The 25,285-nt window shown below is 45.5% G+C and overlaps 1 protein-coding gene across 5 annotated transcripts in view; it reads right to left on the reverse strand.

The window, feature by feature from the left end:
* LOC311209467 (glycerol-3-phosphate acyltransferase 3) overlaps positions 1–22,840 on the reverse strand; it is a 34,135-nt gene extending 11,295 nt beyond the window's left edge. Inside the window, exons 1-14 of one of the 5 annotated variants that reach the window (XR_014618418.1) lie at positions 22,646–22,840; positions 15,001–15,073; positions 9,883–10,153; positions 9,333–9,407; positions 8,750–8,839; positions 8,446–8,539; positions 7,862–7,977; positions 7,023–7,078; positions 6,500–6,585; positions 6,108–6,236; positions 5,485–5,564; positions 3,607–4,466; positions 2,986–3,164; positions 25–2,773 (exon numbers count right to left, since the gene is read on the reverse strand). Coding sequence is in view for 1 of the 5 variants with exons in the window: in XM_084286815.1 (XP_084142941.1) it covers positions 4,340–4,466; positions 5,485–5,564; positions 6,108–6,236; positions 6,500–6,585; positions 7,023–7,078; positions 7,862–7,977; positions 8,446–8,539; positions 8,750–8,839; positions 9,333–9,407; positions 9,883–10,153; positions 15,001–15,073; positions 22,646–22,789 (1,341 nt within the window). In the remaining 4 variants the exon portion in view is untranslated. Of the gene's footprint in view, positions 1–24; positions 3,165–3,337; positions 4,467–5,484; positions 5,565–6,107; positions 6,237–6,499; positions 6,586–7,022; positions 7,079–7,861; positions 7,978–8,445; positions 8,540–8,749; positions 8,840–9,332; positions 9,408–9,882; positions 10,154–11,677; positions 11,805–15,000; positions 15,074–22,645 lie in introns of those variants that run through there. The other 4 variants (XR_014618416.1, XR_014618419.1, XR_014618417.1 and 1 more) reach the window with 4 other exon arrangements.
* Positions 22,841–25,285: the final 2,445 nt, after the last annotated feature.

Here is a 25,285-nt window from a genome sequence, read left to right on the forward strand (position 1 = left end):
ATAAAGAGACGGAGACAGCAAACAATCATTGGAGTCCATACCTTTACTCCAGAGGTCACATTTTTGTCTTTATTATGTTCATTTCAGGGCAAGAAAAAAAAATCTGGACAGCAACAAACCAGAGCTGGTAATGGCAAGGACACATTCATCAGGAGCAGCACTGACAAAAAGCACAGCTGTGATGAAATCTCACTCACCTTCACCATCAGGCTTGAACAACTATTTTATCACCCAAATAAATACTCAAAACCAACGATTTATTAGCAGTGTCCTACTCTTTAAGAGCATATGTTTGGGCATGGCTGAGTCAGTACATGTACTTTGATTGCAAACAAAGCAGTAATACATCACCACATTTGCCATCTTAGTGCTATCATCACCACTGGCAGCATCATCTATATCATAGGGTACTGGGCAGGGACACTAAAAAGCACCTTAAATACCAGGACAAAACAATTGATTTTAGCCCAGGAGATTCCAGAATGAATACTAAGTTATTTGTAATAGATTTCCAAGGACTCTTGATTTGAGGATTTTTATTAGTCTCCTTCCAGTCCAGACTGAGTTTTCTACAATGAGAAATGCATGCAGGCTCATGTTTCTGTTCCATATAATGAGAAAAAAAAAAAACACACAAGAACAGGTAGAGGCAGAGCATAATACATTTAGTAGAACCATTCACCATACCTACTGTGCTCACAGTAAAGAAAAATTAACAGGAAGATTTGAAGAAAAGTTAAAAAAGAAATTGTAGGGAAGTGATTGTCCCCCTGTACTCAGCTCTGGTGAGGCCGCACCTTGAGTACTGTGTTCAGTTTTGGGCCCCTCATTACAAGGACATGGAGGTGCTTGAGTGAGTCCAGAGAAGGGCAACAAAGCTGGTGAGGGGTCTGAAAAACAAGTCTTATAAGGAACAGCTGAGGGAGCTGGGATTGTTCAGCCTGGAGGAGGCTCAGGAGCAACCTTATCACACTCTACAGGTACCTTAAAGGAGGCTGTAGCAAGGTGGGGTTGGTCTGTTCTGACACATGCCTGGTGAGGGGACAAGGCGGAATGGGTTAAAGTTGCACTGGGGAGGTTTAGGTTGGATGTTAGGAAGAACTTCTTTATGGAAAGGGTTGTTAGGCATTGGGATAGGCTGCCCAGTCACCATCCCTGGAGGTTTTTAAAAGAAAGGTCCTCTAGATGTAGAGCTTAGTGATATGGTTTAGTGGAGGACTGGGTACTGTTGGTAGAGGTTGGACTCCATCTTGGAGGTCTCTTCCAACTTAGATGATTCTGTGATTGTTCAAAAACAACTGCTTGCCCCAAAGCCAATGAAGCCATCCTCATTGTTTAAGAATTTAAAAGGGGACTCCTGTTTCCTTAAAAGTTAAGGGTCATCCAAGTGTTAAAAAAAAATAGGTCCATAAATAATAACCAATGCCCTTAGTTCCCAGCACTAAGACATCTCAATCTTGAAGGGCCACTTGGATTTCTTGGGCTGTCCCTACTGATACAAAGACATTTCCCATACCTATCAGGATACAAAAAGCCTTCCTAAGGCAGGGGGACATTTGAATAGTTAACTTGAGCACTGGGGCAAGTGGCATTTGCTGTTCTCTCTTTGTCCCACTGCTATTATCCACTAGGGTTTACATTGCTGCCCTTTAAAATTAGCACCCTCAAGATAAGACTTTTTGAAACCATTCCAAAAATGTGGATCTCAGGTCTAATGAACTAAGGAACCAGAACCATCTATTTGAAGCTACCACTGTTTTTCAGACAGCCTGCCTGCATGCTGGAGGATGGATGGACCAAGCAATGCTCTCATAGCCATACAGACACACACTACTCATTAAGACCTTCTTGTAAGGTTTACTACTGATCTGTACATTTTATGTTCTCCAAAGAGTAAAGATTTAATCATTAGTTCAGTAGGAGCTACTTATAACTCTGAAACTCAGCTTTAAAACAAGACAAAGACTTATTTGCCTTGCTAGATCTAACTTAACTTGCCTGCCATTGTATTACGTATGTGAAACTCAGCAGATTTTTTTCATTTAAACAGTTTTAACTTAAGCAGGAACCAAACCAGTCTCTGCTGCTTCTTCCAAATCTCAGAATCCTGTTGCTGAAAGCACTTGAACATATCAGGCCATCCTAGAAGCAAAGTGAAATTTTATCACACAATACACTTTAACTGCTGGCAATCTACTCCAAAAGCATGATGTAAAAGGATATCAGGCCATAAATTGACTATGAACGTTGTCTTAGGCATTCTGTATTTACACCCTCACCTTAACACTAGTTGTTCTATCTGTAGTTGAATATCTCACTGTATAGATGAGTAGTTCCCTTTATGCACACATTTTTATAGATTAATAGTTTTTTGTGCACACTTGTGCATGCATACACATGCATTTTTAAATAATTTATTAGAGAAGTCTTCCTATGGAAGAAACAAGCCAGCGAAGCTCCAGCTTAGAGCACATATCCAGAAGTTACAACAACCATGTTCATTAGCTCCAATCTCGCACAACCAGTTCATCTTAATAGGACTACAGCAGCAGGTCAAAATTGAATTACATTCAAACAAGGCAAAAACCTCTGCTGCATCTCACTTTTCTCAACCCCTTAACCCTCCCTCTTCAACAGAAACTTTTTATATAGGTCTGTCATGCTGAACCTGAAAGTGTTATGGGCTGGTTCCCCATGCCTTCTTCCACAGTCACATATCTCAGAACAGGTTTCACAACCAGATGTCCAAGACTAAGTGAAAAATGCAGTGTGCCTATGTAATAATTAATACACATTTGTGTAAGTGTATAGAAATAACAGAAGGAAAGAAAGAACAGAAGCAAAAAACAGAAACCAAATCAGGAACCCTTATTTGTAAGACTATGTGCTAACAGTTTTAAGCAAGATTCTCAGGTCTAGTACAGTAAATTTCTCTATTTAGTGTTAAATTCAAAAATCTGTTTGCTATGGCAAAGTAAGACTTACAAAATCACTCATGGTTTGTTACAAAAGTAGAAGCTCTTTGTTCTTTTCCAGTTAATTATAGCTAAATTGGTTGCATCTCCATGATGTGAGTTCAGGTTCTAATTTCAAGTTCAGTCTGTGTGACGACTCACTCCTACTCTAGACAGAAGAAACACTAAGCCATTTCTGTTCCTTTGAGTCTGGGGGGGAAGGAGAAAGTAAGGTTAGAGAACAGGTAGGAGCTCAGCTACAACATCATATGGTGCTTTGTGTTATGCAGAATTCTGTCAGTATGACCTTAAGTTTGTTACCAGGAAGTACAACTGTTTTGTTTAAACACATACATAACAGCATAAATGCCACACAAGACCCATTAGAAATATAGAATTTATTTACTCTTTACATTAAGACAGCAAGATATTGCAACCTTGAACATGCCATTTCATGTATCATAAACAACTTACAGATCCCTATGCTTACAGTTGTAGCTATTGCTAGCCCAAAACACCACAAAAGTGTATTTTGGCAGGGTCTCTTTAGACTTTAAAGCCTTTAGCAGCAATTTCTGCACAAGTGTTTTAAGACTACCCTTCATAATAATACATGTGTCAAATCCTACATTATCCAGCTGCTTACTCTTACCTTTCCAGTTTGTGGTCTTGAGAAAATGACTTGATCACAGTAGCAGCGAGCAGTGAGATTGATGACTTGCCCATTTTTCTTCCCTCTGGTAGCAGTTCTCAGTAAAAGCAATTCCATGTTTTAAGGCCACCAAATTCCTCATGATCTTTGAACTGTGCTTTTGGCAGGGCAGCTCCTTTCCTGTCCTTTGAGTTCTATAGTCCTTGTGTCCCTTTCCCCTTGCACAACCAGGTGCAAGCTTACAGGAACAGTCAGTGATACAGTTCTGACACCATCTTAAAACATTTAATAAGTCTACTTCTAAGAAGTCTAAGCAACAGAAAGAGAAAATTGTTTAAAGCTTTGAAGTACCATGAACAACAAGTATTCACATAACCAGTGTCCTGACAGCATCTGTTCAGTGTACTTCCCTTCATCCTTAAAAGCTCAGGACAACTTCAGTGCTTTTTTTCCCCCTTCCCTTTTGTCCCTTAACTCTTTCATGTGTTCCATTTGAACATACTCAGAGCTGCAGCACCTCAGAGCATAAAGATGCAGATGAGCAGGGGAGTGACAAGTGAAGAGGGAGAGATACAGGGACACTGCTCCTGGCAGGCTCTGCACCAGCCATACAGTGAATATGCATACACGAGGGATTTTGTTGCTCTGGTTTGTGTTAATTTAAATTAGAAAAAGAAAAAGTATTACTCCTGCTAAGGCTGGTTGTGCAATATTTGTTTCAAAGAGCCACCATTCAGTCTGACTCTGTTCCTGTAGGCAGACTTCCTACCGATCCATTTCTCACTAGCATCTTGCTGTAGTTTTTTTGCTGTTCTTCCTTGAAGCTATCTTTGACTTTAGCTCGTTTCAGGCCTCCATCCCTACAACAAAGCAAGAGAAAAGTAAACCTTGTTTGTCAGCAGAAATGTTACATAGTTTGACCAATCAGCCATTTGACTCAACTCTAGAGTTTTAACACACAAGGTGATTTGTCCAGAGAAGGGCGACGAAGCTGGTGAGGGGCCTGGAGAACAAGTCCTACAAGGAGCAGCTGAGGGAGCTGGGCTTGTTCAGCCTGGAGAAAAGGAGGCTGAGGGGCGACCTTATTGCTCTTTACAGATACCTTAAAGGAGGCTGTAGTGAGGTGGGGGTTGGCCTGTTCTCCCACGTGCCTGGTGACAGGACGAGGGGGAATGGGCTTAAGTTGCGCCAGGGAAGTTTTAGGTTAGATGTTAGGAAGAACTTCTTTACCGAAAGGGTTGTGAGGCACTGGAACAGGCTGCCCAGGGAAGTGGTGGAGTCACCATCCCTGGAGGTCTTTAAAAGACATTTAGATGTAGAGCTTAGGGATATGGTTTAGTGGGGACTGTTAGTGTTAGGTCAGAGGTTGGACTTGATGATCTTGAGGTCTCTTCCAACCTAGGAAATTCTGTGTGATTCTGTGATTCTTAACTTCTAAACCTGGACTTAAGTTGTTGGGGGGGCAGATTTTTTTTAAGCAGCACAAATGCCTTAAGTCTTAATGCACATGCAGTCCAAATCCAATATACCTACTAAAACAGCCTGATCTGGTGTTGCCAACAGGCTACACCTAGAATAAAAATCTTGGCCTTTCTGGGTCACTATTTCCACTCAACTGCAGATGCAGTTCATCTTGTCCTAAACCATAGCTATCTGATCTTAAACTCCAGCTGGGCCTCATAACTGAATTGATTGGCCTCTTTTCCATCCCTTTTTTATACACACTTAAAGTACTCTTAATTTTCTCATGAAGAACAAAGTTAAACAAATGGTATTTAACACAAACCTAAGAAGCAGCATGCCTCAGGATGTTAAGAGCCCAGAGAAGTCTGCATGTTCAAACAGCTCATACAGTTTAACAAGGATAGCATCACTCACCAGGGAAGTTCAGTCAGTCCTCCTTGGTGAGCAATAGCTGACCTCACCCGGTTGGCAAACTGAACAGCATCTTCTCCTTCCTTCAAGTATTTTAAATTCAACATAATTAGAAATGAATACAAAAACTTCCATCATACTTCTCATCTGCTGCTCCCAATTGATTCCATGCCAAATGATCCCCCCCCTCCTTATGACAATGTAACCCGAGGCTCCTATGTGATAAATAGGATCTTGCTTTTCAGCAGAACATTTGAGTTCAAGTACATTTTGCTCCAAAGGAATGCATGGAGCAGAAAATGGTTTTTAAGCTACAGATGTAGCCTTAACTCCAGCTGGTATTAGCAGCCATGTGTAACAGCATATTTACTGTTATTATTTGCATCCTTATTGCAATGCTGACAGTACCAGGCTGCACTCCACACCCTTTCCAGGGAAGACCCTCCCAGTACTACAATACATCAGGAAAAGTTCTAATCATAGATCAAAAAAGCACTCTTAAGTCCCATATAAAAATGGATTGGAGACATGAGTGTGGCCAGGGGTTTGGAGAAGAGAGCCAAGACCCTGTAACACTTTCAGAAAGCGAGAAACTTAAACAGTCAGGCAGGCAGACGCTCAGTTACCTTTCTAACCATGGGTGGCATGTACCATACATTGCAAACAATGGCCCAGCTGGTCATGATCCGCAGCAGGTAGCTGACAATGTTGTATTTGCTGCTATTCCAGAACGCATCTCCAAACTGAGGATCATACTGTAAGGGATCAAAAAAAAAAAAAAAGATAAAATCTCTTCCTCCACAGGCCACCACAGCCTCTTGAATTTCAGTGGATGTTTTCAGTCACAGGCTAGGACTGTTTCAGTGCCATACATACCAGGATTCAACCAAGGCAGGTGGCCCACCACAAGAGCTACTGTGCTTTCATTAGCAGCCCCACTGAGACAACTTCCCACCACCCTGACAAAGACAGACCCTCAAGTCATTCTCAAGTTCAGCAGCCAGCTTCTTCCTCATACCTTGATTGCAACAGGGTAGATTGTCCCTCCTATTTCAAAGCTCCCTTTCTTGAACATCATCACAGATGTATTATTTATACAGGTGCCTGTCCAGAAGATAAAATCAAGTCGATATTTCACACAGCCTGCCACATTTCAGTAGTAACACTACAGCAACATACAGGCCTTATACTGAGGAGCAAATGCAAACCCTTTATGTTAAGCATCTCTCCCCTGCTTGCTTGGATTCTTTGTCTTGTGACCAACTCCCTGAATGGAACCACAAGTATGAAAGAAAGCACAAGGCTGACATTAAATATATCATGAATAAGTTCATCTTGCCCTGTAAATTATGTCTACTCAATTCTCCTGGCAGAACAACCACCAGCCAGGAACACAGTATTGTCTTAGTGTAATCTTCACTGAAAAATTAAAAATACAAAAGCTAACACAGTAAGGATTTATCTGGGCACCACAAGTTATGAAAGCAAGAACAGAGACAAGTAAACACTGAGTGAAGGGAAGGAGCAGTTAAGTTTCTTACCTTCTGGAAAAATTAAGATCGGAAGCTTGCTCTTATCTGCCACATGTTCCCTGAGCCTGTGGAAGCAACAAAGCTTAAAAAAATCGCTACTTTTCATCTTCTTTCCCTCCCCCTGCATGTGCATTAGAGTTACCAAACTCTTTGGTGAGAAATCAAAACTGTTTAATGGACATTAGTGTACCTTCCACTCTGTTTGCCACAAACCTTAACTGTTGTGCAAGGATTCCCTTATGCCCCCTCCTACAAATTACTTCTATTAGTTTTAGATTTAAGGAAGCAACTGTCTCCTCTCCTACCTATTTTATAAATTGTCTGGGAAGCCAACCCACATACACCATTAAGTCACTAACTAATCAACTCAACTTGCAGTAAGTTGCCTACATCAGGAAAAAAAACTGTGCAGTGCTCAGTCCAGGTTCTGCTTACTTAACAGGAGACTTCCTATTGCCAAAAGATACTTCAAAATACTACAGCTCACATTACTTGAATAAACCTTTCTGAACTTAGCAAATCTGTCCTGATGTGCAGAGGGGAACAAGGTGGTAAAATAACTGCACACTATCCCTGCCAAAAGGCTCTTACAAATCAGCTGTTTGTCATCTGTGGATCCTGACTTTGTGCAAATCCTGTTTCCTGCTAAAGCCTCACTGCGCCCTTGTGCTTCTGTCTTTCCACAATCACAACTCCTAATACAGGCCATTCCAAAGTTTTACTTCCTAAACCACGGTCCTCAACTGTTCAATGACAGTTCACAGATTACCCCAGTGGGGCCTCTTGTGCACTAGTACATACCAAAGCTGCACAAGCAATCCAATTCCCCACTCCAACCCACACCTCACCTTTTTGTCACTAGATGGCGGTCTTTAATTTCTGAGCGCTCAAACCAGACATGAGGACAGGCCTTCACAGTTGCTCTCTGAATGACTCCCATTAGTCCACCATGAACCTGGCCAACCTGCAAGCCCAGGAGACACATTAGCATACAGTCACACAGAGTCACAGAATTGTAGGGGTTGGAAGGGACCTCAAGAGATCATCGGGTCCAATCCCCCTGCCAAAGCAGGTTCCTTACAGCAGGCTTTGCTCTAAGTTCATCACGAGACACCCAAAACAGTTTCACAGCATCCCTGATAGAAAAAATGTCATACTGGAAACCACAAGTCAGGGTTAAGCGGTGTCTACAAAAAACATTACAATGCATTTACTTGAACAGATCTAAAAGTATGTGCGAATACCTATCTCAATGATTTCCAACAGATTAAGAGCCTGACACTGATATTTTCAGGGCAACTTCACCAACACATAACCTGTAGTCAGACTCAAACAATTCTGTACTTTTCCCCAGTGCTTGAGGTAACTTGTCCACTAACTGATAGAGCTAACACAACCAATATTTCCTTGTTTTGCCATTCTCCCCTCATACCATTGCATAGCATCCATCATTGGTCAAAATGATCGCATCTATGGGTGATGTGTGGTTGGCAACACAAATGCCTCCTTTCTGAGGTTTGTTTTCCCTGCAATTACAAGATTTGTTGTTAGACTACCAGTAGTTCCATGAGCACCACATGAAGCACACAGCCCCGTAAAGCCATCAGGTCTGTCAGCATCCAGCATTGACAAGGCCTGTGGGTCAGCAGTGAGCTGCCCACTTCCTAATGAGATACTCCCACCAAGGAGCACACGTGCTGTGTGCTGTTTTGTTACCATAACATGAGCTCACTGACCTGTTATGGTAATGGATAGTCCCAGACAGAGCTCTGACAAGGATCCGGGAGCACGTGAGGTGGACCACTTCACTCAGATAGTTTTTCACACTGAAAGAGAAGACATAAGCATCTGGAGAATGCTGGAAAGCAGCTAGACACACATGCAATGTTCTTCTGCCTACTCAACTTAACTCAGGACTAGAAGACTTTCCTGGTACTCAGAGGGCTATTCCCAGCTCCACCACTCACTTGCTATGGCAGCTAGGCCAAGAGGCATGGTATGTGCTTTATCTTGTTTACCTAGACAAGGCAGTCATCTCCTCAGGAGGCTTTTTTCCCTCACAGTATCTCATTGGTATTTTTATATTTAATACACCTTGTTGAGTGTTTATTATGAGAGCAAGAGAGGCTGGTCAAAGCCTCTGCCCCAAACTTGTCAAGAAGCCACCTCTACCAAGGCAGTGTATTTGTAGGTCAAGTGGACTGTCAGTAGGTAGTCCAGGTCACATGAAACCATTCCTGTCTCAATACTGAGTACTTTGCACTGACACAAGGCTACATAATCAGCCTTTTGACCCTCACACACACCAAACACACTCACCTGCTGTTTGGCAGCTGTCCTACCAGTGTTGTCCCCACAATCATCGAGGTAATCCCAATAGCAGCAAGAGTAAAGCTGCAGAAGGAGACATGAAAGCAAAGTAGTTTTGTTTATTTTAACACCACCTCCCCTTCAAAATGAAAGGGATTAGCAAAGCTTAGTTACCCTGCAGATCCTTTACACAGTCAGTTCTAATTCACTACTAATTCCCTGTCACACTGCAAATGATGGCCTAGCTAAGACAGCAGTATCAGATGCCCTGATGCATGTAGTGTCAGAACTCACTGAGCTTTAGAGATCACAGCACTACATTCACATTGCCAATATATTTGACTTGGGAGAAGCAGTCACAGAAGACATGATCACTAGCCATCATCTACTGTCTTGTGTCAAACAAGAGACAAATGCTCTGAATGCCTTCTTATCCACTCATAAGAGTTTAAGCAACTTGTTCTCTATCTGTAATTTTTGCCTTTGGCTAAAAAACCTTGGGAGGCACAGATGGAAGTATTCCTCGAGTAGCAGAACCCCTCAGCACCCAGAAGCTTACCGTAGTGGCAGCAGGAAGCAGTACCGCACTATAACCCCAATGACCCACACAACAGTGAGCCTCAGGCTGATGTAGTGGAAGTTGACATTAGTCCTTGTGAGGAGGTTCCAGGAGACCAGCTCTTCAGAGGAAAACCTTTGGGTGACTTCATCTTCCACAATGGCCTCAAAGCCTTTTCTGCAGAAATAGAATATGTCGGAGAATTGGAACTCCATTCGATGTAGACCTGCAATTTCTTTCTCCATAGGCGTTTCATCTCTTTCTATGATACCTTGGGAAGGAAAGGGTAGCCATATGAAGAAGCAGTTCTATAAATTCATCATCCTCCAGAACATTTGCAGCTCTGTTTCGCTTCAGGATAAAAAATTACAGCCAGAAGTACTCTTATGGCAGCATGATCAGATGGGTAGCTGAATACCACATACCCTTCAGTAACCCAGTTCTCTAGCTCCCCTTCCTATACCCCAAGCAAGCAACACACCAAGTTCTGGTGTGTAATGGAGGTGAAATAAGAAGACAAGCTATCTCCCACCACTTGACCCCTCCAGCTTGGCAATCTCATCCAAGACAATCCTACCCTTCCAAAGGTGATCAAATGCATACTTGCCCTCTCCACTAACTGCTCCTGGTGCTCTGTGTATTTAAGGGTGTTCCATCTCCTCCGTGGCAGCTTCCCCACTTCCTAGCCCTGAATATCCCAGCTTCCCACAGCCATGGTCTATTAAGACATGCTCTACTACTACCTGTCAAAGCCTGGACCAAACAGCTTCCATAGCATCTGCACAAGGACCAGCCATGAAGAAATGCACCCACCTCCCTTCAGAGCACAAGTCTTTTCATAAGCACAGAGAGCCCCAATATTTTTATTTTAGTGTAAATCAAACAACGGAAGCCCTCCAGAAAACACCAGGTTTGAGAAAGTTGGAGGGCCCTCAATGTAATGTGGTCTGCTATTAATGGTTGCATTTCACTTTAACTCTACTCACAGGATGTCTGGCAGTAGAAGAGTAACCTGGAGAGGTCAGAATCATGGTACAAGTATCAAGTATTTCTTCTCACTAGCACTTTTTTTGTTTATCTTGTTGTCAGATAAACACCTATTGGTCACTTAAGCTTTTGAAAGCAAGGGCAAGTCATGTAAGCTAAAAGATCAAGTGGCTGCCTTCCGGTAAGCAAGTCTGGCTCCTGGAACCAATGACTTCAGAAATCCAGAATAGCATGTAACCAGAACAATCACCCCCGGAGATGCTCAACTAGGATTACCGAGGTCCAAGTTCAGGGTGCCACTATCAGATGCCGACTAATTGCATAATCACTGTGCCTTGATATCAAGATCAATGGGTAGGGAGGAAGCACCCAACTGTTTTGAACTACAAGGACCTTTCCCACAAGTACATACCCTGCAGCACTGAATTCCCCCACAAAATCCCAAGAAAGCCTTGCCAGCAGCAGAACTCGGTGAATATACATGTATTACATGCAACATTTAGATTACAACTGATATGGGTAATCTTTCTGGCATGCATGTGTGAACAGAAGGAGCTCCAAGATACACAGCTCAAATCACTCAAGTAAGTACTAAACAACACCCAAGGAAGACACCACACTGCAACAAGCTTTTAGTACCTGCAGGTCTAAATTCTGCAGCCCAACTTGCTATTGCACCACACTACTGCATAGCACACATTCCTATCAGTACCCTGTATGAGTAAAACACAGCACACCCAAACACACACATGTACTTCAGAATCCCCATTAAACAAACAAAGCACAAAAATTCAGCAGCAGGGATTACCCCGGGTAGCATTTGCAACCTGGATCAGAGTTCTACTTAAAGAGTCCTTCCTTTCCTCCTTCAGCCCTTCCCTTAAACCCATGTGCTGCAAGACACCCAAGTCTGCAGCAGGACAGCCCAGCCTCTTTCTCTCCCCAGCTGCTGGGGTGGGAGCTGAGCCACAGCCCAGAAGCTGGCACCAGTGCCACTGCCCTTCCCCAGTCCCAGCAGAGCTGGGAAAGCTTCGTCCTTACCCGCCCCCACCTCAGCAGCAGCCAAGCAGCTGTTTCCCCTGGCTCATGCAGCAGTGGGCAGTGCCACCCCACTAGTGCTGGCTGTCACCCCAGGGCACCAGCCTGCTGCTGTCGTCACACCACACCCCCAGGCACCCGCTGCCTTGCGGACAAAGTACTTGAGCAGGGTGCCAGCAGCACCTGAAGGTATTATGACCAGAACCAAGCAAAGCACATGCTGCTCAAGTGATATCCTCAGACTTCTTGTAATCACGAGTAACACTTGGTGGCCTTTAATCCCTTGGCCACAGGCAGTTGGCCAGAGACATATCTGGAAAGCAGCATTATGCCTAGGTACAGCAAGCAGCTCCCTCCACCAACAAGGAAAACAACAGCTACTGCTTGACTCAGTATTACAGCACCAAGCTGTCTAAACCCACCAGCTTCAGAAGGACTGCCCAATGCTCAGGCAGCACCTACATGGACAGCTGAGTAATCATTTCTCCAGACACCTGCTGGGCCCACAGCTACCCCTGTGACCACCATTTCAGCCCACTGCCCTCTGAACAGAAACCACATAAGGCAACAGCACCAGCCAGATCATCATGCAGCACAAGGGCCAGGTAGCATCTTGCCTGAGGCTACTCCTCATGCCACCAACACAGGCCTGCCCCTTTCAACAACACGTCAAATACAGGGTTTTGGTACTGGAGCCAAAGGTGACATCTGCCACCTTCTCCCTTGGCTTTCCTGTCAAGGGCCCAGGTAAGGTTGAATTTGAGCTTTTTGAGGAAGAACATGTTTTTTCTGACGGGCAAACTGGACCTTCCACGTACAGTACTCCCTTCTTTCCTGACCCACCTCCTGGAGAGGACAGGATGGTCAGGACAAATGCACCAGGTACTGCACATGCCTCTCGTGTCAGCCAGCACTCAACACGCACATGGGTATGCACACAGCCCCATGCCTTGACCCTGCTTTAATCAGCTGCTCGACAACCCCTTATCACCAGAAGCTTCTCCTCCTTCAGTAAACATTGCATAACACCATCACACCTCTGCCCTGACATCTCAGCAGATACCACGTTGGTCATGACAGACCTTTGCCTATCCTGGTCCCATGGCAGCTTCACACACATACAGGAACCTGGCATCCTGATCAGAAGTGGATCAAGCTTCAAAAGCTCCAAAAAGCAGAGCCTGGCACAGGACACTACACATCTCCCTGCCTCCCCACACCTCAAGTCAGGAAGAGGCCAGCTCTAGCTTACCAGGTTAAGAGCCACATGCAGTAGGAAAAGTTCTCATTTGTTCTTCCAACAAAAGGACTTTCTGAGCTGTGCTTCAGGCCTGAACTGTGTTTCAGGCCACAGCTGTGTTTGTATCCTCATACAACAGAACCTGAGCACCAGGTCAGCCTGCTGTCATCTCTGTGCATTACCACAGGGCATTTCTGCCACCACTATGGCTCCAGCCAAACACATGCACCCAGGTTAATCCACATTCTCAGCCACCACGCACATAGTACACCCCTCAGCCAAACATGCAGTGGGAACAGGTACACAGCACAGCTACTTGGTGGTTTCAGAGGAAGGTGGCTCACAGAACCATGCACTTTCCAGGTCTTCTACCCCTAGAGTCATACTCTCTCCAGAAAAAAAGCAACCCTCAGTGACCAAAGGTACAGGAAGGACAGAGCTCTGACTGTGCAGTTACAACAGTCACACTCCCTGCCCTCTCAGTGACCCACAACGTGATGGGACCCCATGACCTTTACATGAAGGAAGGTTTGCTCACTGCTTCACTCAACCTGTAGAGCACAGTAATGGGGCACCTGACAGAGTAAGGGGGCACACTACATCCCTGTCACACTGCAGAAAACTTTTAAAGACACTTGTGACTGATACAGACAACTCTTCACCACCCAAGATGTACAAACTAGGTTACAAGTCCCGTTTTGACCCGTGCTCAGAACTGCTGTGCAGTAACCTCCAGCTCATGATCACAGCTGTAACTGACAGCTAGGTCTGCTACCCACCCCGCATGCAGACAGCACAACACCCATGTGTCCCAGCATTGGTAAGGCTGCTCTGCTGGAGATGAAACACACACAACCACTTCAGTCCCCATTACTGTGCCACCTTCACATCAGCTATTTGGTAGAATCAGATAATTCACTTGTCTGCTAAAGGGCTCCTGCTCACAGCTTTGCTGCCAAATGAAGTGAGACAAAGTGCTGACATTGAAGTGATCAGAAAACAGCAAATCAGCAGCAGTACAGAGGCAATCAGGTACCAGGATGAAACCAAGTGCTGGCCCAGAGCAGCCTGGGCAAACACCAGCTGCCCTCACCACACATGCAGCCCCCACATCCTCTCACAGCCAACTCTGACCTAGTACAACCCCTCTGATACATGCGCTGTGCAGGATATCACATAGTAAGAAAAGCTATTGCTTCATATTTCTTCCTTTAACCTGATTTTGCAACTCTTCAGCTGTCTTTCTACAAAGGAGACCAAGAAGTTAATCCAGCAAGCAGTGAATTAACTTGAGAAGGCAGCATGTAAGTAGGAGCAGACTAATTAGGGAAAGAAGTGTAACATCCTACAACAGAGAAGGCACTCTGAGCTTGTCAAACACTGTCCACTAAAAGGCAGATCTCCTTGGAGACTATTAAATGTATTCTGACACTCTTAAGATAAAGAGTTGTCCAGCAGCCTTGCACATGGTGTACTAAACACAGGTTTCATGACAAAAGCAAACTCTTATTGCAACTGTTATTTCCCTCAATTGAGGACAGTCTCCACCTGAAACTCAGCTTTAGTCAACTTGATGTTCTTTTGTACCCCCTCATTTCCTCATCCCCTGGTTTTTCAACCAGTCACCAGAAGCCAGTAGGAGAAGCACTTCACTCTGCAGTACAGCTGTGGTGCCAGTATATTGCCTAATAATGTGACAGAAGTATTGCCAAATAAATAAATATCAAAGTTTATAAACATCCTACCACCCTTTTCCATACTCTCACACACATCCACCTTTCCATTTGAAAGGGCTCATCCTGCCTACTTTGGCAGGTTCCTCTGAACAGTATGACCAGATGCTGAGCTCTTACCATTAGCAGCAGGAATCTTCAGCACCTCTGGCTGGGGCTTCTTGACACCTTTTTCTATCCGTTTAGTGGCCCACTGTTGAAGAGAAAGAACGCATTAGTACCCCAGATGTAATATTCACTTAAACACTTCTACTGTAGCAACACTTTAAGATCAGTTATTCTTTGTCTCTTCACCAGGTAATAAGGCACCTGTCTTCCTCAGATGCACACACAAACATATACCTCTCCTCTGAAGAAACAGTGCTGAACATATTTAATTACCAAAGCACATGCAGGTCAAGCCGGTGCTTCCTTACTCTGCTTGCCAGTCTTCAGAAGGCCAATGAGGAGATCAACATACTTTGCAGTGTCATTTGAGGCACCACACACCCCACAGCCCTTACCTGCCTCACTACTTGCACACCAGCCCAAGAGCACAGCATGAGTTCAAAGCCCACAGACATGCTGCAATCAATCTTGTACCAGCACTATTTTACCATACTCACATGAAAGAGTCCAAGTGGGCCACATCCAGTGAAGCCTAAACACAGCTAACCCAGCTATTGGGGGTCACAGCAAGCCTGGTTCACTTGGGTTTCACCCATGACTCTTCACCTGCTCATTTCCTGGCATTTCAGGGTTCCAAGCAGCACAGATTCAGGCCCAACCACACTCACACAGAGCCACTTCCCTGCCCTTGGACAGGGCAGCCAGCTCACCAGGGTTAACCTGCTGTCCTGTAGCATGCAGACCATCAGAAGCAGACAGAGGGGAACAAAGCCATCCTGAACAGCTTGCAAAGCTCCCCACAAACCTGTGTGATGGAGGCATCCAGCACCACAAAACACCCCCTGGTTTCTAGCTCTAGCAGGACTGTAGCCAGCCCAACCTGTTCTCAGGCAACAAGGCTGCCTCCACCTCCAGCTGAGTCAGCTCCACACAGCACTGTGCAGCAGCCTGCTGCCTCCTGGATCTGGCAGGATTTTTTATGTGCCTGAAGGTGGCAAGCCCTTCACTGCCCCGAAGCCTTGCCCGTCACTTTGGGGCAGCCCTCCTGCCCTGGATCCACTCCTTCCCCACACAGCTGCACTGCCAAGGGATGCAAAGCCCACAGAGAGCTGTCTTACACAGCTGCCAGTGAAGACAATGCATTCTAATTCCTCCTCCATTTAAATTTTATGACTTCTAGAAAAGCTGTGACAGCAGCTGTTCCAAGAACACTGAGCCAGCAGAAGCAGCATACATGAATCCATTCTGTCCAAACCTCAGTGGCTCACCCTCCTCTCCCCCAGCAGCAAAGCCATGCTTTTTAGCAGCACCAACAGGCCTCGCTGACCTGCACACACAGGACTCAGCAATGTGAGACACACAGCCCTCAAAATTGAGGCTTTCTGTCCATCAGCCTCATGGACCATGCAGTTTGCTCCTCTTCCTTCCAACAGAGCTGCGGGGCATTTGGGGATCCATGCGCATCCTGAAGGCATGGCCCCCAGCATGTAACCTTGGAGAGCAGCAGACTGCCAGTGCTGCTTCCCATATCCAGCCTTGCTGAATCACCACCTGCCCTGCCAACACTATCACTTCATTTCCCAGCTCTTCTGTGGCTGAAGCAGCAGCTGTTCCAGGAACTACAACTTCTAGGAGCAGCTCTGCACCTTCCTGTTACACATCATCCTTGGCTGTGTTGCATCATTAACTCTTGGCAAACACCAGAAGGAAACACTACTAAAGCAATGAGCTACGCACAACACCTCTATTTCTACATTTCTTCCACTACATGGAAGCAGGAGCACAGGGCAGAGGCTGAACTGCAAGTACAGTGTTCTAATCATCCTCTGACCTGGCTTGAACCATTGAGTTAAGCTGTAATTAAAGTCTCCGTAAACAGGCAAGTCACTTATTACACACAACAGCAAAAATATACTGGGCTACTGCCAGAGCCACAAATACTACCAGAGAAATGACTTCTCCCAGGTCCTCCCAAAGCAGGCATTAAAGCCTATTGCTGCCACCTTTTGTTTTGCCCACCCTGGGACAGAAGCATCCCTGGAGCTCAGAAACAACACCCAACTCTCCCTCAGGATTATTCTCCCACAGAAATCCTGCTGTGGGGAGCTCAGCTCAGCATACAGCACCCGAGAGCCTGAGCCCAAGCAGAAGGCAGTGACACTGAGGACACAGGCTATTGAGACATACCAATGTAATGCTCAAAAGTTTGCAATATCCTCACACACAACCACATCCTTTAGCACTTTGCTTAGCAAAGCAGGCAGTAAACTTTTCCCCAAGCACATGGAAATTGCAGGACCACATAACCAGCCACATTCCTGCAGCTCTAATGCCTTCACTCACCTCAGAGGAGCGCTGCCCAGGCCGCAGGCCTTGCCATCCACAGGTTGCCACAGCCCCGGCACACTGCAGTACCCTGCGACACCAAGCTCGGTGGAGTGCAGGCAAGGCCGCAGGGGGCAGCTCCCTTTGCCCTCCATTCCACTTACTCACGGGCACTTGAAATAGAAGTACTGTCCACCAAAGCTGAATTTTAACTCTGATTAAGTGAAAAGCTTGTTTACATCTAACTTGGAAAACATGAGACACTGCATGCAGCAATGCAAGTAATTTCTCTTCCTGCTAGCTGGCAATTTGCAGTACCACTGCCTTTTCAGCCGGTTCTGTCCCAAAGCAGCTTTGCACCACAAAGAGCTATCACCATGCAGATAGATTGATGTCTCAGAGGGGAGGATATCACCTTGGCACACTGGAGATCAAAAAGCACCCTGCAACTAGGTGATGCAGTACTCATGAATGGTCCTGTAAGAGGCTTCAGAGGCAAAAAACATATTTGCAAAAGATGTCAGAAAACATCTCATCTGCAAGCAGTAGCTGTGTACCAAGTACAACTTGCTGTGACTTCATAAAAGCAAAGGTGCAGGATGATTTGTTGCAGTCAGTCACACCTCAGCTAGGAATGATGCAGGGACTTCCCCTGTTCCCTTACGGAGGGAGCTCATCTTCACCCTGTGTATCAGCCTTAAATATCATCTCCAGTTCAGGAGCCATGTTCGATGACTACTGAAAAGGAGAGCTTACTGAATTACTGAAGCTGTCTGAAATCTGAAGTTACACAGCACTGAATGGCTAGTGTTCCCTTGTTAAGGATGTTGGCAGGTCATACTAAGAGCAGATGTGGATATGCTGGTTTAGGTCAGCATCCTCCTTGGAGGCTCTCCACACCTCAACAGAAACACAGATTTCAGAGCACCTCCCACACAAGGGGAGGCAGCAAAGCCTGCATGCCACTTCATGTGTTTTGTGTGAGGAGAACAACAATGCCAAAAGGAGCAACGACTTCAGAACAAGGGTAGAGGGCCCTCTGGGGTACCCATGCCATTTTTTCCTCATCCTGGGGGACACTGTAGTCACAGACTCTAAACAGGACAAAGAGCCCAGCTTGACAGGACAGTATCAAGGGCATTTGCAACATAAATGCCAAGTCGCTTCTTTTACACCTCCATGCACTAATACATCTTTAGGACAAGATACAAGCAGAGCTGCTGCTGTTCATGAACAGCATTTGCTTATCAGCAGTATCAGAACTGCCAGTGTTCATGCACTGGGAAATCAGGAGTGGCATCAGGTCAGGGTTGTTGACCAGGAAGATGCTGCAGTAATTAGCAACATAAACCCAGTGGAGGGCAACCCCAGCTCCACTGGCCCCACCTGCATGCCAGCAGCCTTCATTACTGTCTGCTGTGCACACTGGTAGGGACCTGCACAGGACTGGGGCCTAGGTTAACACTGTTGAGGAACTAAGATTACACAGCAGGTGTGCTAAAGTACTGCCCCAAAAAACAGTGCTGACCCTGCCAACAAAGGTCATAGTCCCCATCAGACTCCAAGAGCTTTCATTAACCTCTGACCCAGTAGCCTTCAGCCTTGTTCTTGCAGCTCCACGCTCTCCTCCGCCCCACAGCCCATGAGGGATGCCAGCTACAGATACACAGACCTGTAATGACGCTGTCCAAGGACATCAGTCAAAGCTTGCTTAAGAAGCCAATGAGTTCAACAGGAACAAGCAGGAAAACCACAGTGATTCATATTTACAGGCTGCAAATTCTCCCTTTTTCTTCCCCACCCTTATGCCACATACCATAGCTCCCAACCCTGATGGTGGTTCAGGAGAAAGCTGCTGCCGCCTTGAGTGCTGGGGAAGGAGCACAGCACAGCCCACAGAGCCAGGGACTATTGGTTTCACCAGTGGCACCCAAAGATCCTTATTGTCCCCAGGTTTATTCTTCCCAAGTTTAGCTTCCTTCGAGTTGCCAAGGTCATCTGTAACACCAGCACTGGGGCTTCCACCTCATAGCTACCAAACTTATTACACCCTTGCCTAGTCAAAGTGCATTCCCTGCAGGGAAGCATAAAAAAAACACTATTAGAAACTTCTTTTACAAGGGCCGCTATTAATCCCAGACAGATCAGTTACATGCTAACACACCTATAACTCCAAGCATCTGCTGCACATTACCGCACTCAAAGCAAAAATAAGTCAATAAATGTTTTTTTCTGCTAACAAAGAGCCCCGGAATTGGAAAGCCTTGATGGAAAGGAGTGCGTGATTGACACCAAGAAGGAACAACGCACAAAATTAACAACTGGAAGCTACCTAAGGGTGTTTAAAAACTAACAGGTTGAGTCATCACACACAATGATGATCACAGGAGGCAGTCTCCACCAATTCAGGAGTAAGAAATACTTCTGTTGCAAGTGATTCTGTAAGCACAGGGCACCACACAGCAGGGCACCAGTAGTCTGAGGAACTCCTCACAGGAGCCAACAGCTGAGGGAGAAGCTTCTGTAGCAGTAATCCAACATTTAAAAAACAAACACATGCTAACATTGCACCAGATATTATTTCCATACTGAAAGGGAAGCCATAGGCAGAATAAAGCAAGCCATTTTCTCTCAATGTGGCAAATCAATTCAGAAGCAATATATATGTGATGGGGGAACCAAGTTTTCTAACAGCAATCCTCTGCCATTAGTATAGTCAAGTCATGCTCTTCACTTCTTCCTTGCCTTCTCATATAGTACAGCAAGTACATGTATTTACCCACTTCATATAAAGGGGGTCAACCCCAGTACAATACTGGGTGTTTAAACACAAACAATGCAGTCAAACATGACTTCCTCAGTGCTGCTGTCTGTACATGCTGCATTTTGCTTATAATAACGTTCCTTGCCAAGGCAGCTCAGCACAGACAAAGTACTATGCACCAACTGATCTCTCTAGTATTCTGTTCATCTGAAATTACTGACAAGAACACATTGTTCTTTAAAGGAGCCCTTCCCTTTTCTGGGGTCACACTAGCAGCACTGGAAGTGAGCATCACACATCCTCAAAGAAGCATAAGTAGATTTATTTGTACTGGCAGGCAAAAACTCCAGTGCAAGTCCAGTATCATCCTCATCTGACTCCATACCACAGCCTCAAAGACAACTGCACACCAGAGGCACATGTCTGTGTGCCATGACAGTGTGCCAGCAGACACCACATGCTTCAGAGCAAACCCAGTTACCTAGCCCCTGGACTATTCTGCCCAAGATTGCAAAGCTGGACCCTCATAACAGGTAACCTCTACAGAAAGCACACAATGTTACCTAACATAAAACTGCACAGAAATTCAACTGCACAGTCACTGTATTCTCCCATTGTGCCAACAGGGAGTTAAAAACAGGCAAGAAGAGAGATTAAATCCATACTCAGCTAGAGTCCACAGACTGCCACCACTTGGCCAACAGTTCATACACTCAGCCCATCAAAGGAGCAACAAAGGCTACAGCAGTGCAATATTAAGTGTTATACAGACCCAAGGATCACACTGCTCTGCAAAGATAGGAGCCTTTCTGGGAGATCCAAGGCTGGAAGCCAGAAAGAAAGAAGCCTCAGGAAGCTGCTGAGGTTGCCACAGTTGGAAAATGCCTCACCTGCCTGAGACTGCTGCATCCTGACTCAACACTGCTCCAAAGCAGTCTACTGCTACTCAGTAGAAAGCCTGCAGATTCAACTCAACAGCCCAGGAAGTTTCAGACAGCACAGTTGCACAAGGCTAGCAACTATGTATTTACCACTTTCCATTGTTAGTATTATTTTTGGCAGGAAGAAGTCAGTTACAACATCTATCTTCAGGGCTTCTTGCACATGCTGCTTCGAATCAATTCTACATCAAGCTGCTGAGGCAAGCATATTCATGAGCCAAGAAGAAGGGGACACCTCCTCAACAACATGTTCTGTGCAGTCTTCTCCCTAAGCAGGTGTCCTGATGGAACGAACACTCCTCAAGCCAAAATCGTTTTGTCTACATGGCACTGATCTTATCCACCCAATAAGTGAAGCAGGTATATCTTCGCAGACTCTTCACCTCAGAACCCTTCTCAATTTATCATTTTATTGAAATATAATTCATATTGACACATATACAAATAAAAGAGAAACCTGTTATATGTAAATACATTAATACAACAATGTAACACATCTTAAAAGTATTAAAGACTAATTAATCCATTTGTAATGCATGTTCTTTATTATAAATTGCATCTATTTATGAAGAAACAGATCACAGAACTGCACCTGTACCTCCAGAAAGCAGATCTAACCTCATCTCCCAAAATATATTATTTCCTCCCGTATGCATCCCAACAGCTCATTCTCCCAGACCAGCAGGCCGCCATCATCAGCATGCTGTCAGCTGCTTCTCTGTACGTCGGCCCAAGACATTTCAAGTCACTTTTTGCTGCTGCATTTGACAACACTATAAATAGTGACAATGAGATAAGAATTAAGAACGATAAACAGCAGTTTGTCACAGGTAAAAGCAAGTTGGTCAAACAAGGCTATCTCACTAGGCCATCTGCACGCTCCTTCAGGCAGACCAACCTCCACCTCATCAGCTCCTGCTATCCATTTTTAATCCCAGCAGCAACTGGTTTTTGTAGCCTCAAGTTATTCTCACACCGTTGACGCTACATAATAAAAGATCCGTCCCACACGCTCAGAAAACACCTCAAATATGCCCATTCTCACCAGGAGCCTTAAAACACATCTACCTCAGCCGCACTGAAGAGACGCCATTTTGATTAGGACATTGGCACTACTTGTATGATTTTAAGGAGAAGGACCCGTTCACTTTCTCATTACTTTTCTTTAAAGTACCATGGATCTTTAAGACACTGAAGCAATTTTTAAGCGAAGACCTCGGAGAACAAGACCAAACGTGACAAAGCCTATCTACCGTGACAACGTACTGATGTACACCGCACCCCCACGGACCCCACAGGCGATGACTTCACCTCCCCTGCTCACCATGGGGGTGCAGCCCTCTCTCCTGCCCACGAGGAGGGGGCCCCGCCAGCCGCCATCTCCTCACGCCCACCCCACCAGCCCCACTCCCAGGCGACAAAATGGTGCCGAGCGCTCTTCGCACCCCGGCGGGCCGCGTGGCCGACCCGGGCTCCGCTCAGCGGGCACCCCCGGCTCCGCGGCCGGCAGAGGGGGCGGCACGCTGCTCGGCTGTCCTTCCAGCCAGAGCACGGAGCGGAACCAGGGGCACCTTCACCCCTCACAGAGCGCAGGAAGGGGCAACGAGAGCACAGCCCACCCGCCTACCTCCAGCGTCTTCACCAGCACCCACATGTAGGCCTCGGAGATGCCCAGCGAGACGCCCAGCGCCGAGGGCAGCACGATGAGAGCGAGCACCATGGCGAGCCACGCCGCGCTCAGCCGCGCCGCCAGCCAGCCCAGCTCCTCCATGGCGGGCAGCGCCTCCTCCCGCACCGCCTCCGCTCCCAGGCCAGCCGCTGCCCTCCGCCGCCCTAAAACCTCACGGCCGCCCCCGGACCGCCCCCGGACCGCCCCCGGGACCGCCCCGCTCCGCTCCGCCCGGCCCGACCCCGGCGCCCCGACGGCGGAAAAACGGAGCTGCAGCCTGAGGCCTAGCCCCGGCCCGCAGAACTGCGTCCGGGAGGGACGCACAGACTGTGAGGTGATCCAGGCTCCGCTTTTTGGCTCTGGCACGGTGTGTCCTGCATGAGGCGCCTCAGCTCGGCATATGACTCGCTTCTCCCACTCCTTGCCTCGCCTCGCCTCGCCTCTCTGTCTGATTCCTCCAGGGACGATTGCAGGTGCAGCATCTGTGCACAGCCACCGCCAAAAGCAGTCTCCCGCTCAGTCCGAGGATGTCAGCCAGCACTTAAGGCTTGTTTTCCCCCAAGTGTTTAATTGTGGTCGCACCAGAGAGCCCCAGTCCGTGCCACGCACACTTTAATACAAGAGTCCCTGTGCTGCAGAGCCGCAGCTCAAGCGCTGCTCAAACATGTCAGGGCTACAAGGACAAGTCGGGTAAGGGTGCTCAAAACCAGAAAGCAGTTAGGAGCCTAAACTAAAAAAAGGACACTATTTCTGGAACCAGGTACTATTCACTACACATTCGACCTAGGGTTACATTCAAAATTTGTGTTTTGTCTGTGCCTTCACTGACAGGATGACATACAGGGCAGTTATCACTCACCCATGAATCTCAGGTACAAATGGCAGAGGCCAAATGTGTTGTTTACTCGGGGCATTAGGGAGCTGAAATCTCTATCCAAAGGAAAGGTAGCAACAGTGCAGTGTATCTAGCTCCTCAGGTAAATAATGTGTGTGTGGACAAGAATCTCTCATGCAGATTTCATCTCCTTTACTTTACAATTGCCTCACTCGGATAGTAAAATCTAACATAACTGTAGAAAAAGTTGCCGTATAGATACACATATGCAACACAGATTTTTTGTTTGTTGACAGAACCTTCAAAACTGAAAATAATGGATTACTTCAATCCAGTCAGTGTCCTTGTTAACCAGTGTTTCAGTAAAGCACAAAAAGTTTGAAATGGGTACAATGTCTGTCAAATCTGATGCCATGCACCAAAGTCAGGACTTGCAGAAAGCAGAAATCCATCCATGTCCCTTAAAGACCAGAGAACAATTTGGACACCTCTTGTTCTAACATTCATTGCGAGGAACTGAGGTGTTACTTTTCCACTATAATGGTGTGGCTATTGTACTACCCCCCACCCCCCTCCATCCTGGCTGACATCAGAGGCAGCCAGATTCTGACAGCTCTATAAGCAAAGACTAGAAAATGAACAGTCTTCACCAGCATTTGTTCTTTTTCTCCAGCAGGGAAGATGACTGCTGGGATCCCTGCTGTCATTAAATGACAATGGGAAAAAAATTGGTAGTGAAAACAAATATTAAGGTGCAATTTCAGGCATGTCCACTCTCTATAAACTTAACCCACAGAGGCAGAAGTGAACATGTCAACAAAAACAAACTACTGCATCCAGGTTGCCCTGTAACCTTACCTGAGTAATTCACAACGATGTTAAGGTTAAATTGGAGAAAAATCATTTTTCTTGTTGTGCTCCTTAAAGTACCTTCTTCTTTGCCTAGTACAGCACAGAGGGAAAATGTCTGGTAACCTGACATCCTCCTTGTAATCACAGAGCTGCTGTCAAAGTCCTGTAGTGAATGTGCTGAAGTTTCTTATTTCTCTTTATCTTGCATTCCTTCAAACACCAGCTAGCTGTTGACTGCAAAAACTGTTGACTTATTTAAAACAAAAGAGTCTTTGCCAAGTGCCCTTTGTCTTGTAAAAAAGGTAGAGCAGTTATAAACCACTCATCATTTATCTACTGATAAAGTAGTTTAAAATTGGTGCCACCATTCCTGCTTTTTTCTCTCAAGTATTGGGACCATACTTTCAGCATGGGCAAGAACACTTTCAAGTAGAAAGTGCAAAGTATGAGAAAAAAAGATCCTATGAGACTATATCAGTGTTTATAAAATTGGAAGAAAACATTTTCATAAAACCTTATATTTTGACTTATTTCACACAGTGTGGTCAGTGCATTCAAAAAAGGCTGAAGGTGAAATTAAATGCCTCACCTTTATCTAAACCAGATTCTCCAAATGAATCCAAAAACTTTGGGTGTGTTGATTTTTTTTGAAAAATCTTTCTGGGAACTTATGAGATTTCTTAATTTTTTTTCTGCAAATAATAGCACTAATCTATTTTTATGACCGTCAGAAGAATGTATTTACATTTCTTGCTTCAAAAGCCTTACATTTCTTGCTTCAAAAGCCCTGTATACATAAAATGTAATTGTGACAGTTAAACTGAATCAAAGAATAAGAAAAATCACATACAACATTCTAGTCAGCTGTAGTACAAGCGTTTTCTGAACAATTTATTTTTACATTCCTTTCG

This window comes from Netta rufina (genome assembly GCF_964035555.1).
Source record: "Netta rufina genome assembly, chromosome: 4".
Classification (NCBI taxonomy): Eukaryota; Metazoa; Chordata; class Aves; order Anseriformes; family Anatidae; genus Netta; species Netta rufina.